Source organism: Hypanus sabinus, chromosome 23, assembly GCF_030144855.1.
Source record: "Hypanus sabinus isolate sHypSab1 chromosome 23, sHypSab1.hap1, whole genome shotgun sequence".
Taxonomy (NCBI): domain Eukaryota; kingdom Metazoa; phylum Chordata; class Chondrichthyes; order Myliobatiformes; family Dasyatidae; genus Hypanus; species Hypanus sabinus.
In genome coordinates, this window is record NC_082728.1 from 59780816 (window position 1) to 59793031 (window position 12216).

The following is a 12216-nucleotide window of genomic DNA, read 5'->3' on the forward strand; positions in this document are numbered from 1 at the left end:
CCATCTGCTTCCTAGAACAATCCTAATTCAACACTTGTACTTCTCTTCAATTATCTTAACTTCAGCCAATCAGGGAGTCAAAGTTATTTCAGGTTCCAAGTCTCTGCCATTTTTCTCCTCTTATGATCATTTTGAATTGTTGGTCTTGCGGTGTTGGCCAGTGCCATCTGAACCCCAGCGTGGCCACACTGGTCGTCTAGCCTGCCCAAACTTTGCAGGCAGCTTCTCCACACTGAGCTATGGAGTTGTCATTCATTGCTTCAAGAGCACCAGTGGAGTGCAGGGGTTCACAGCAGGTTGCTGGCGCCACAGGATCTCGGTTGGTAATTGGTTTGTTCTACTGTGATACACTGGAAATACCAATGCCTTTAGTGGAAAATCCTGCAAAAGATGGTGGATTCACTCAGCACATCACGGGTAAAGCCCTCCCAGCCATTAGGCGCATCTACATGAAACGTTGCCATAGCAAAGCAGCACCCATCATTCGGAGAACATCACCACCCAGGCCATGCTCTCTTCTCGCTGCTTGGGCAGCCAGTGCAAGTGCTTCAGGAATTGCACCACCAGGTTCAAGAATAGTTACTAACCCTCAACCATCAGGGCCTTGAACAACAGGGCATAGCTACACTCATTCTATTGCTGGTGGTCCCACAGCCAGTGGTCTCACTTTGAGGACTCTTTATCTAGTTATTTCATGTTCTCATTATTTATTGCTATTTATTTATATTTGCATTTGCACAGTTTGTTGTTCATTGATCATGTTTACAGTTACTGTTCTATAGATTTGCTTTGTATGCCCACAGGAAGGAAAATTTCAAGTTGTTTGTTGTGTGGCATGTATGTAATCTGATTATAAACTTACTTTCAACTTTGAAAACTTTTGTTTTGCGTGCCACTGATGCAGACCATTTCAAAACCTGGGTACATTGAGGTTGAACAAAGGGAAAAGCAACAACAATGCAAAGCAGATTTAGCTAATATAAAGGGGTGATGTAAACCTGTGAATGCTTGGAGTAGAAAACAAAGAGTGCTATACAAACTGCACCCTCAGAGGCTGGAAATCTGAAATAGAAATACACACTGCTGGTAGTCAGGCAGCTTCTGAAGAGAAGGGTCAATTTGACACAGTATACAGTAAATCAGAGTGGATTTAATTTGGCTTTTCTTGACACTCTTTTTTGACTCCATGTCAAAGTGAAAACAGATCTCTACAAAGTGATCTAAATTAATTACATAGAAACAAAGAAAGCCTATAGCACAATACAGGCCCTTCTGCCCACAATGCTGTGCTGAACATGTACTTATTATAAAAAATTACCTAGGGTTACCCATAGCCCTCAATTTTTCTAAGCTCCGTGTATCTATCCAAGAGTCTCTTAAAAGACCCTATTGTATTCATCTCCACTACCGTCACCGGCTGCACATTCCACATACTCACCGCTCTGTGTTTTAAAAAAAAACAACTTACCTCTGACATCTCCTCTGTACTTCCAAGCACCTTAAACCTACGCCCTCTTGTTTTAGCCATTTCAGCCCTGGGAAAAAGCCTCTGACTATCCACATGATCAATGCCTCTCATCTGATACTTATCAGGTCACTTCTCATCCTCTGTCGCTCCAAGGAGAAAAGGCCAACCTCACTCAACCTATTCTCAAAAGGCATGCTCCCCAATCCAGGCAACATCCTTCACCCCCTGCAAGTCAGTACTTAATAGATGCAACTTTGGCAGCCTTGAGTCCGTGTGGACAGGACTCCACCAGCTTTGCACATCTGGACACTGCATTTTTTCTTCACCTTTCTTTTTGTAATTTATTTTTTTATTCAACTTCATCAAACAAACATTTCCATAAGATGTATTTCAGACATTGTACATATACATCATATAATCATATATATCACAAATCTCCACAAAGTATTTATCTGAGGTATACACTTATAGAAAAGAGTGGAAAGAAAAAACAAGCAAAAGGAAAGAACTATGTACAAGTAGGGAGTGATCTTTTTTTTTACAACAGTTTGATTGATTTGTGAGAATAAAATCAGGCCTATGAGGCACTATGTAGTTAAACCATTTTTCCCAGTATGAATCAAATTTTTCCAGCTTATGATTAACAGATGCTGTTATATTCTCCATTTTGTAAATGTCCATTGTAATTTTCATCCATGCATTTAAAGTTGGGCTCTCCTGTGATAAACATTTCCTGGTAAGAGTCTTTTTACCAGCCACCAACAGTATATTCATTAAATATTTATCTCTTTTCAACCATTCTTGAGGTATATATCCAAGATATATGGTCTTACTCTCTAAGGGTATTTCACATTTAAAGATGTCTTGTAGGGCATTGTGTATCCCCCTCCAATAGTTTTTGATAACAGGGCAGACCCAAAAAATATGATAATGATTTGCATTTTGATTTCCACAATTCCTCCAGCAAACAGGGAGGTTACTATCATAATGAGATTTCTGAGAGGGTGTAATAACATTTCTTATCAAGTTTTACCATCCAAACTCCCTCTATTTCTGTGAATTGGTACACTTCCATTGATATCTCCATATTGTTGTCCATTCTTCCTCAGATATAATTATCCCTCCTTCCTTCTCCCATTTTGTTTTAATGTATGAAGTCAAATGTGTTTTAAGATTTAACAACCCCTTATACATGCTTGAAATGATTCTATGACCATTATCTGAATTATATGCTTTTCTAAAGAACTCTATCAAGCATGTATTTGCCTTGGTTACATTTTTAAGCATCTTATTAACATATTGTTGCATCTATAAATACAGATTAAAAAATCTTGTTTTTCTAATAAGTATTTCTCTTTAAGCATTTCAAAACTGAACAGTGTTCCTTCTTTCATTATGTTGCAAAAAACTGTTATTCCTTTAGCTGTCCAGTCCTTAAATCTAGCATCCAATTTATTTGGTGTAAAATCAGAGTCATATGCACACCATTTAAGAATTGCAATATCTCCCTCTAGATTATAGTGGTTTTATAGCGGTTTTCCATATTTTAAGAGTCAATTTCTTTGCAGGTTGTTATCAGCCAAAATTGCTCGTATGGGGATGGGAAGTACCCGCTCCTCAATGTTTTTCCATTGAGCGTCATATGATGGGTTACACCAACATATCACAGCTCTCAACTGTGCTGCAAAATAATAATCTCTAAGAGAAGGCAATCCCCATCCCCTCTTTTCCTTTGCTAATTGCAAAGTTTTGAGATGAACTCTAGGCCTTTTACCCTGCCAAATATACCTTGATAGCATCTTGTTCCAGTCATTGAATTAATTTTGATTAATCTCTTTTGGTAAGGTCTGAAAGAGATGTAACAGTCTGGGTAGTATATTCATTTTAATGCTCAGGCTCTGTCAGATTGCATGGAGATCATGAGTGAACAGCCCTTTTCAGGTCCAGCCACAAATTTTCAGTTGGATTGAAGTCCGGACTCTGACTTGGCCACTCCAGGGCATTAACTTTGTTGTTTTAACCCATTCCTGTTTAGCTTTGCCTTTATGCTTGGGGTCATTGTCTTGCTGGACAACAGATCACCTCCCAAGTCGTAGTTCTCTTGCAGACTACATCAGGATTTCCCTGTACAGTATTTTGCTGCATTCATTTTACTCTTTACCTTCACAAGCCTTCCAGGGCCTGCTGCAGTGAAGCATCTCCACAGTATGATCTAGCCACCACCAAACTTCACGGTAGGGATGGTGTGTTTTTGGTGATGTGTGGTATTTGGCTTACACCAAACGTAGTGTTTAGCTTGATGGCTCAAAAGCTCAATTTTGGTTTCATCAGACCATAGAACCTTCTTCCAGGTGACTTCAGAGTCTCCCAAATACCTTCTGGCAAACTCTAGCTGAGATTTCAGGTGAGTTTTTTCAACAGCGGCTTTCTCTTTGAGGTATTGTTCATAGCTTCAATGTCCATTCTGGAATCGGATGGCAGAGGGGAAGAAGCTGTTCCTGAATTGTTGAGTGTGTGCCTTTAGGCTTCGGTACCTCCTTCCTGATAATAATAACGAGATCAAGCTCTGACTTGGGTGATGCAAGTTCTTGTGCTTTTTTCTGGTAATATGATGGTACATTTGGATGCTGCGGTCTCTTGGGGGGGACAACCAAAGGTGTTTTTTTTCTTTGTTAAAAACATTTTTTATGATTGCAAGACTATACTGGACCCCAAGAACTTCAGGTTTTGCAGGTCAACCTCATCAGTGACGTGTTTGCTAATTGGATGTTGGAGGAGGAGCCGGATTGGGTTTGAAGAAGCTGACCTGGGTACAGATGCTGTTGATGCCAGTTATTTAAAGGCTTTGGAGTTGGTGCGCGAAGGTGGCGTACAGTGTAACCGCGGATGATTGCCTTGAATGTTTCTTTTGTAATCGCAGAAGCCGTGTTGAACATTGATAATGTAAGATGTTGCAGGCCAGTTGCCCTTGTTTGGTGACGAGACAGGAGTCGGGCTGAGTAGCCTCGGTTGTAGTGAGGTCTAGGCCTCAAGCTGCTGGTTTTCCTGCTGCTGTAGTCCAGGTGAGGAGACGTATGAGGCAGTGAAGCTTGGCCTCCACAGTCAGTTGTGGGTTGGCCTCTTGTCAGTGCTGCCCTCTAGTATTCGATCGGTGGAGTGACAGGCTGGGTTGCAAGGAGCTGTACCATCAGTCTGTGGGACACGTTGCTCAGGGTCTTGGACTATATATGTGAATTTTATTTTTGCTCGCTGTTTTGAATGTGCTGAGTATGTTTTGCACCTTGGCCCCAGAGGAACACTGTTTCATTCAGCTGTATCCATGTATAGTTCAATGATAATTAAACTTGATTTGATTAATGATGGATGCTGCCTTTTTTAGGTATTGTTCCTTGAAGATGTCCTCATGGTTAATGACTTAACAACTTTAACTGTTTCTCTCTCCTTAGAAGTTGATTTCCCTAGATAATTTCAGGTTTGTTTATTTAAATCAGTTCAGCTTGCTGATGTTACCACCTGATTTATTGAGGAATAAATGTGTGTGCTTGTGTAGTTTAGGGTTCATTAGAAGCCCTTTCCATTTAGCCCAGCGGACCGTTTAACATTCTTTCTTCCTGCAGCTATATGACCACAACTTTTGTCATTGAGGCCATGGCAGCAGCAAATGCACGTTTACGTTGGAAGAAGAGGGAGAGACAACAAATAGTAAGTGATGGTCATTGAGGGGTCACCTTTAATTCAGTCAGTCTTCACCAAATGGATTCAATGAAATTTAAAAAACATTTAGGCAGTGCCATCAACTTGGGAGATCTCCCATCCACTGCCCCATCCTCTTAGTCCCCTCACCTCCTACTCAAAATCCATTGTTTCTGCTCGTACCTTGCCCCTCTGAACACGTGCCTGCATACCTCAACTCCATTTTATCGCTCTTGGTTCAATCCCTTCCCACCTCCGTCTGTCACACTTCACATGCTCCTGATCTCAACAACTTTCAATACCCTCGTCCTGAATGCCTAAAGCTCTCTGCATCTTCTGCGACAATAGACTTGGACCAGTTAGCCTCCACCACTACCCTCCTCCGTCTAACAGAACTCGTCCTCCCACTCAGCAGTTTCTCCTTTGGCTCCTCCTACTTTCTTCAGACTTGAGGGGTAGCCACGGGCACCCACATGGGCCTCAGCTATGCATGCCTTTTCGTTGGTCATGTTCCAAGCCTTCCCTGATAATGCTCCCCAACTCTTCCTCTGCTACATTGACATCTGCATTGTTGTTTCACCCACCCATGCTGAGCTCATCATTTTCACCAACTTTGCCTCCAACCTCCACCCTACTCTTAAATTCATTTGGTCCATATCTGACACCTCTATCTCCTTTCTCAGTCTCCCTGTCTCCCTCCCTGGAAACAAGCTATCAACCAGCATCTTTAATAAACCTACTGATTCTCTTGACTGCATCTCTTCCCACCCTGTCTCCTGTAAAAATGCCATTCCTTTTTTCTTAGTTCCTTCATATCCACCACATCTCTTCTCAGGCTTTCCTTTCAACATCAAAGATGTCTTTCTTCAAAGAATGGGGTTTCCCTTCCTACAAATTGCTACTGCTCTCAACTGCATCTCCTCCATTTCCTGAACACCTGCACTCGTCCATCTTCCTGCCACCTTAACAGGAATAGAGTTCCTCTTTTCCTTGCCTACTACCCAATGAGCCTCCACATTCAACGTCATTCTCCGCAACTTCCGCCATCTTCAACAGGACCCTGCTACCAAACACTTCTTTACCTCCCCTTCCCCCCCCCCCCCCCCCCGCCACCTCCCCACTCTTGGCTTTCCACAGGGATTCCCTGTGATTCCCTGTGAGGGTGATTCCCTGTCCATTTGTCCCTCCCCAAGCGGCCTCTTCATTAGTGAGACCCAGCATAGATTGGGGAACTGCTTTGTCAAGTACCTCTACTCCATTCACAAAAAAACAGAATTTCCCAGTGGCTAGCTATTTTAATTCCTATTCTCATGGTCTCCTCTTCTAGTTAGCCTCCAACCTGATGGCAAGAACAATGATTTCTCTAACCTCCAATAATTTTTCCCCTCTCCCTTCCCACTTCTTCACTCTGGTCTCTTACCTCTTCTCACCTGCATCACCTCCCTTGGTGCCCCTCCTCCTTCCCCCTCTCCCATGGTTCACTCTCCTCTCCTATCAGATTCCTTCTTCCAATGTCCTTTACCTTTTCCACCTATCAGCTTCTTCCTTCATCACCCCTCCCCCATCCACCTGGCTTCATCTATCACCTTGTTCCCCCTCCCCACCTTCTTATTCTGGCATCTTTCCTCTTCCTTTACAGTCCTGAAGAAGGGTCACAGCCCAAAACGTTGACTATTTGTTCCCCTCCATAGATGCTGCCTGATCCTCTAAGTTTCTCCAGCAATTTGTGTGTGTTCCACAGATAAAAAATGTTTAAAGGAATTGTAGGAGCCATCTGAATGTCTGTATATTTTGTGTTGTGTTTATTATGGGTAATTTGTCACATGGGTTGGGGTACGGTAGAAGCAATTGTGTATAGTTACGTATTCACACTTTGTCTTAGGCCAGTTTAGTTGAGAGTTAGAGGCAACTGGGCTGATATTTTTTTGTTGACTGCTGATTTCTCAGGATATAGAAATTAGAAATTATAATATAGAAATTAGACCGTTCCATTATGCTTAGATTGCTTATTTCATTATGTCGTTAGTTTTAGTTTTGTTAGTTTCTTTCACAAGAATGTTCATCTTTGCTGGTTTCTTAATATAGGAGTGAGCATATTCTTATCAATTTGAGAATGTGTTGTTTTCGAAGCGTGTCACGCAGTGTCACCCCCCCCCCCCCGTACTCAGTCTCTGAGTGGCTTTGGTTTGTTTTCAAGTGACTGCTACAGGGATTGTTATGTCTGTGGTCATGGGAAGCTGGGTGGTCGTGAATAACACACACGAGAGATGGAGAGATGAGGAACAAATGGGCTGCAGTTTATCTTACTTGTAAGTCATCTACCAGAATGCCCTCTTCATTACTTTCAGTACACAACACACAGGGAAGCTCGACAACAACCCATAAGGGTCAAAATGTACATGAATACATACACAGACCAGCTGCTGAACTGTTCACTTTCAATGGAGTAATCATCAAATTCAGTCAATAACAAAATATTATTTTTCTAAACTAGGGAAAGAGGGTAGACTGCCTCTATTCCTGGACATAACCCTGGGAATTACTCTGCCTCAGGTGCCACTAGACTAGAGGTTCAATCTGTGTGGAGATTGAACAATCAGTACATGTGTATTTACCGGAGCTGTAAGAGATCTCTTTCAGGGATGGCTGTGGAGCTGTAAGAGCGAAGGGAAGTCTGCATAGCCCATCAGCATTCGAATGGTGCTCAGACCTCCTGTACTTTAAATCATAGTAACAGAGCCCAGTGTTGCATTTGACCTGTAGCCAGGGAAGGAATGGCTGTACATGGCCCAAAAATTGACATGAAGGGGCAACGATGTATCAGTAGTGTAAAACTGTTGACCAAAGAAGAATTGCCCAGTTAGTGTGTTTCTTTAATACCTCCCACAAGTCAAGTATACTATGTGCCAATGAGTCTGAGCTGCTCCAAACACAAGCAGCCTAAGAGTGCTGGATCACCACCTTTAACAATGTGCAATGGAAGTTTCTTTCTCTGTTCATCAATCTCCACTGTAACATGTACGACTCTTCTCACTGGAACAACCTCACCAGTGTTGGTCTTTAAAGTCAACCTTGCCCCTTCTGGAGTGGCATGCTGCAATATCTCTTTGTAAACCATCTGATACCAGTGATACTGCAGCACCCGTGCCCACCTGAATCCTCACGGTGGCTCCAGCCAATCATGGGGTCACCCAGTAGCCGTCTTAGTGTTCTAAAACAGAGTAAACATACAAAGCTTCTTCAACCACGGAGTGAGAGCCACTCAGTCTGTCCTCAGTGTGCTCCATCTTAGTCACATGTTTCTTTTTGTTTTTCCAAAGGTCTTCTTTCTTTATCTTTGGTTGACAGTGTCGTTTTACTTTTACAGACACATTTAATATATTCCTTTTAGCCACAACTTTGGAAATCTAAATCCTGATGCCAGCATTCTTTTGCCAAATGCCCAGTTTTGCCAATAGATGTCTTATTCTTAAAGTCAGTAGAAACTTTATGAACTTGGGGAGAGTGTTTACTAGTTGTCCTTGTCTAGCTGCCATCTGCATAGGTGTACTGATTTCAATTGCCTTCTGTAATATTAGTCTGTCTTCTGTAAGCAAACATTTTTGAATTGGCTCACTACACAGACCATATATGAGTCTATCACATAATGTGACTCCCCAAAATCACAGTATTCAGACAATTTCTTCAGCACCGCCACAAACTGTGAAATAGACTCCCCTTCCTCATAATTCCTTTTATGAAATATAAACCTCTCAGCAACAATCAAAGGTTTAGGTGAGTGGTGGCTCTATCAGACTTTAACTATCTCCAATAAGGCTTATTGCCAGGCTTAGCAGGTTGCACTTGTCTGAACAATAAATAAAATTATTTTGCACCCATCACAGTCAGAAAAGTTGGAACATAAATATCATCTGAAATTTGATTTAATGGTGCAAAATATTCATCTATCCCCCTCTGGCCCCACGACCCACCCGCCCCACCGACCCTCTTTGTGCCTACAGCACAAATCCTGAAGATTATGGTTCATCTTCTCCCAGCTGAACAATTGGAAAATGTAAAAAACAATTTATAAGGCATGTCACTCTGTATCCTGTCTACTCCAGTTTACTCTAAATGGTGCCACATCTCTGGCTCTTCTGGAGTTGTGTGTTTATATTGGCTGTCTCCAGAATCCTGCCATGGTGAAGCTTCACCAATCCTATTATTTGATTCTATGGTAAAGGCATCTTTATGGTAAAATGCACCATATATTTCCCTTGATTCAAGGTCTTTACTAAACATCCACATTGACGGTGCATGCCTTTCTAAATTCTTTTTTCAGGTTTCTTTTTATTTTTTTTTAACTAGTTTTTACAATGAAAATAAAACTAGTCAAGAAGTTTGTACAGTGCAAAACAAAGGTATGGAATGTATATAACAGGTTTTTTTTTAAAAAAGAACCCACGGTAGAATCATATATAAATAGTTACCACCCCACCCTCCCATTGCCTGACTCCAAGCCAACCTTACAAAGTAAAAAAAAATTAACCAAAACTTTTATCTCCACAGAGCTGTATTTATAAAATGAAGGTATGTTGCCTACTACCTGGACTATAATATGTTTACGCTGTAGTCGCACGCAACGCGCTACTAAAGAAACACACGGAGGCAGAGAGAGCTGAACTCAGAATGCCTTTACTGATTCAAAATCACGCAATTAAATCTCCTGTCCCATGGGCCCCTGCGACCCGTGGGGCGGACGTGAGGTTAGACTGTCCCCAGAAGGTTCGCGCTGAGTGGGTAGTTCCAAACGCGCTACCGCATGTCTGCCCGCGGCTCCTGATGGCGGTTCGAGTCCCGCATGTGCGGGCCACCACAACACATCAAAAACTGTAAATCTTAACTGAAAGCAGCTGGAAGTAAGGGATTTATATTCAGAAGGAAAAACAAAGGGCTGGACCTTTAATCTAAGCCGGAATTATGAAAATATTCAAGAGAAGCTCCCCATACTCTGATAAGAATTTCTCTATCTCTGCACTTCTTGGATCCGCACTTCTTGCCATCCACCTAAACCAACTGTTAACCCTGTCATCAGGCACACTTTGAGAATATGGACTCAGTTTAGAAAGTATAATAGTCTTCATGGTTTCTCTCTCTCTAGTCCTATTTTACATAATCATCTCTCAGCCTTCTATGCACCATTTAACATCTCAAGTCTGGCACAGAAAGGGCTTTAGGTGCTTTGAAGATCTTTTTGTAGATGATCATTTTGCATCTTTTGAATAACTAGCTGTAAAGTTCGACCTACCCAACACTCACTTCTTTAGATATCTCCAAATTAGACATTTTATCAATCCTTTAATCTCAGACTTCCCTGAGGTACCCAGTAAACTGTTGTGGACTTGTTTCTTCACACGAATCCATTGTGTAAAGGTTTAATATCTACTATTCAAGATCAGTTAGCAACTTTGAGGCGAGCACCCTCCCTTGGCAAAATTAAAACTGCCTGAGAAAAAGATTTAAATTTTCCTTTGTCCGATGATGTATGGGATTCAATTCTCAAGTCAGTTAATTCAACTTCTTTATGTGCTTGCCACTGCCTGTTACAGTTTAAGGTCATACACAGGGCTCACATGTCTAAAACTAAATTATCACATATCTATCCAGACATTAGTCTCTGTTGCGACAACTATAAAGGGGACGAGGCTTCCCTTATTCATATGTATTGGACTTGCCCTGGCTTGGAGAAATACTGGGGAAATGTCTTTCTAACATTATTCCATATACTCAATTACTATTTGGAACCTGACCCTCTGATTGCTCTTTTTGGCACCTCAGGAGAGGTTGACACGCCTCTGAGTCCGACTAAATGTCGTACACTGTCTTTTGCCTCTCTTTTGGCCAGGCCCCTCTTAGGTGGAGAGATGTTGCCCCAGCCACTCATGCTGAATGGCTTAGAGATATTCTGTCCTGCTTAGACCTTGAAAAGATTCTTTATTCACTTCTTAATTCGCACATACAGTTGTTTCATTTAAATAAAAGCACTTTACTAGTATTCAGGTGATGCTGGATAATGAAACTGAAATTTAGACTCTACCTGAAGGTAAATATGAAAATGTGTGGGGAGAGAGTCCAAGCTGAAACATTCAAATGATATATTACACCAGGGAACAAAAAAATGCCCAAGCTACTCGATTTCCAGACCAGTAAACTGGCTAAGCAATGGAGACAGTGGAGGGGATCCCTTACAAGACTGGTGGCTTGCTCAGGAGGACGTTGCCCACTGCTCTAAGTCAATTGAGGAAGCGGTAGACGCCATAGAACGTCATAGGAGCTGAATTAGGTCATTCAGCCCATTGAATTTGCTTCACCATTCAATCTTGCCTGATTTATTTGTCCATTCTCCTGCCTTTTCCCCGTAATCTTTGACACCCTTACTAATTGAGAACCTGTCAACTTCTGGTTTAAATATACCCAATAACTTGGCAACTGCATGGACAGGAAAGGTTTAGAGGTATGTGGTTCAAACACAGGCAAGAGGAACTAGTTCAGGTAGACAACCTGATTGGCATGCATGAGTTGGACTGGGCAGCTCCAACTCTAATTGACACTGTTGTTGCCAATGTGCTGTCACTTTGGGGTAGACAAACACGATGGCTGTTCATTCCACAGAACTAACCCCACTTGTTATCTGCTGCTCTGGATATGGCTGTTCTTGCATGACTGATCTAGTCCTTCCATTGATGTCTGATGTCCTTTTCATTGTGCACTGTGGACAAGTGGTTGTCCAACCACCTTGTGCACACATGCAGGGCGTTTCTTTTCCATGTGCTGTTTTTGCCATTCACAGTACTTGCAGCTACTGAGCTGCCTTGTCAGTACTTCTCCAGCTCTACTTTGTGTCTTGTGTGTCATCCCATGTAGCTCCCATTCTAGTCCATCTAAAGGTTCTGCCCAAGTTTTCCAGAACTTGGCAGCTTTGAACATTCTCAGAATTAAGTCTGTTCCACATAGCAGCTCTTGCCCAAAACGTGCATGCAACCAGATCTCAGGAAATCTTGCATTATCTACAAAAT

The 12216-nt window shown here is 42.0% G+C and overlaps 1 protein-coding gene across 4 annotated transcripts in view; it reads left to right on the plus strand.

The window, feature by feature from the left end:
• The window catches only part of tmem104 (transmembrane protein 104), a 215193-nt gene that overhangs the window by 34759 nt on the left and 168218 nt on the right, over positions 1-12216 (plus strand). For all 4 annotated transcript variants that reach the window (XM_059948961.1, XM_059948962.1, XM_059948963.1 and 1 more), the window contains exon 4: positions 5086-5170. In XM_059948961.1, the coding sequence (XP_059804944.1) occupies positions 5086-5170 (85 nt within the window). The remainder of the gene's footprint in view (positions 1-5085; positions 5171-12216) is intronic.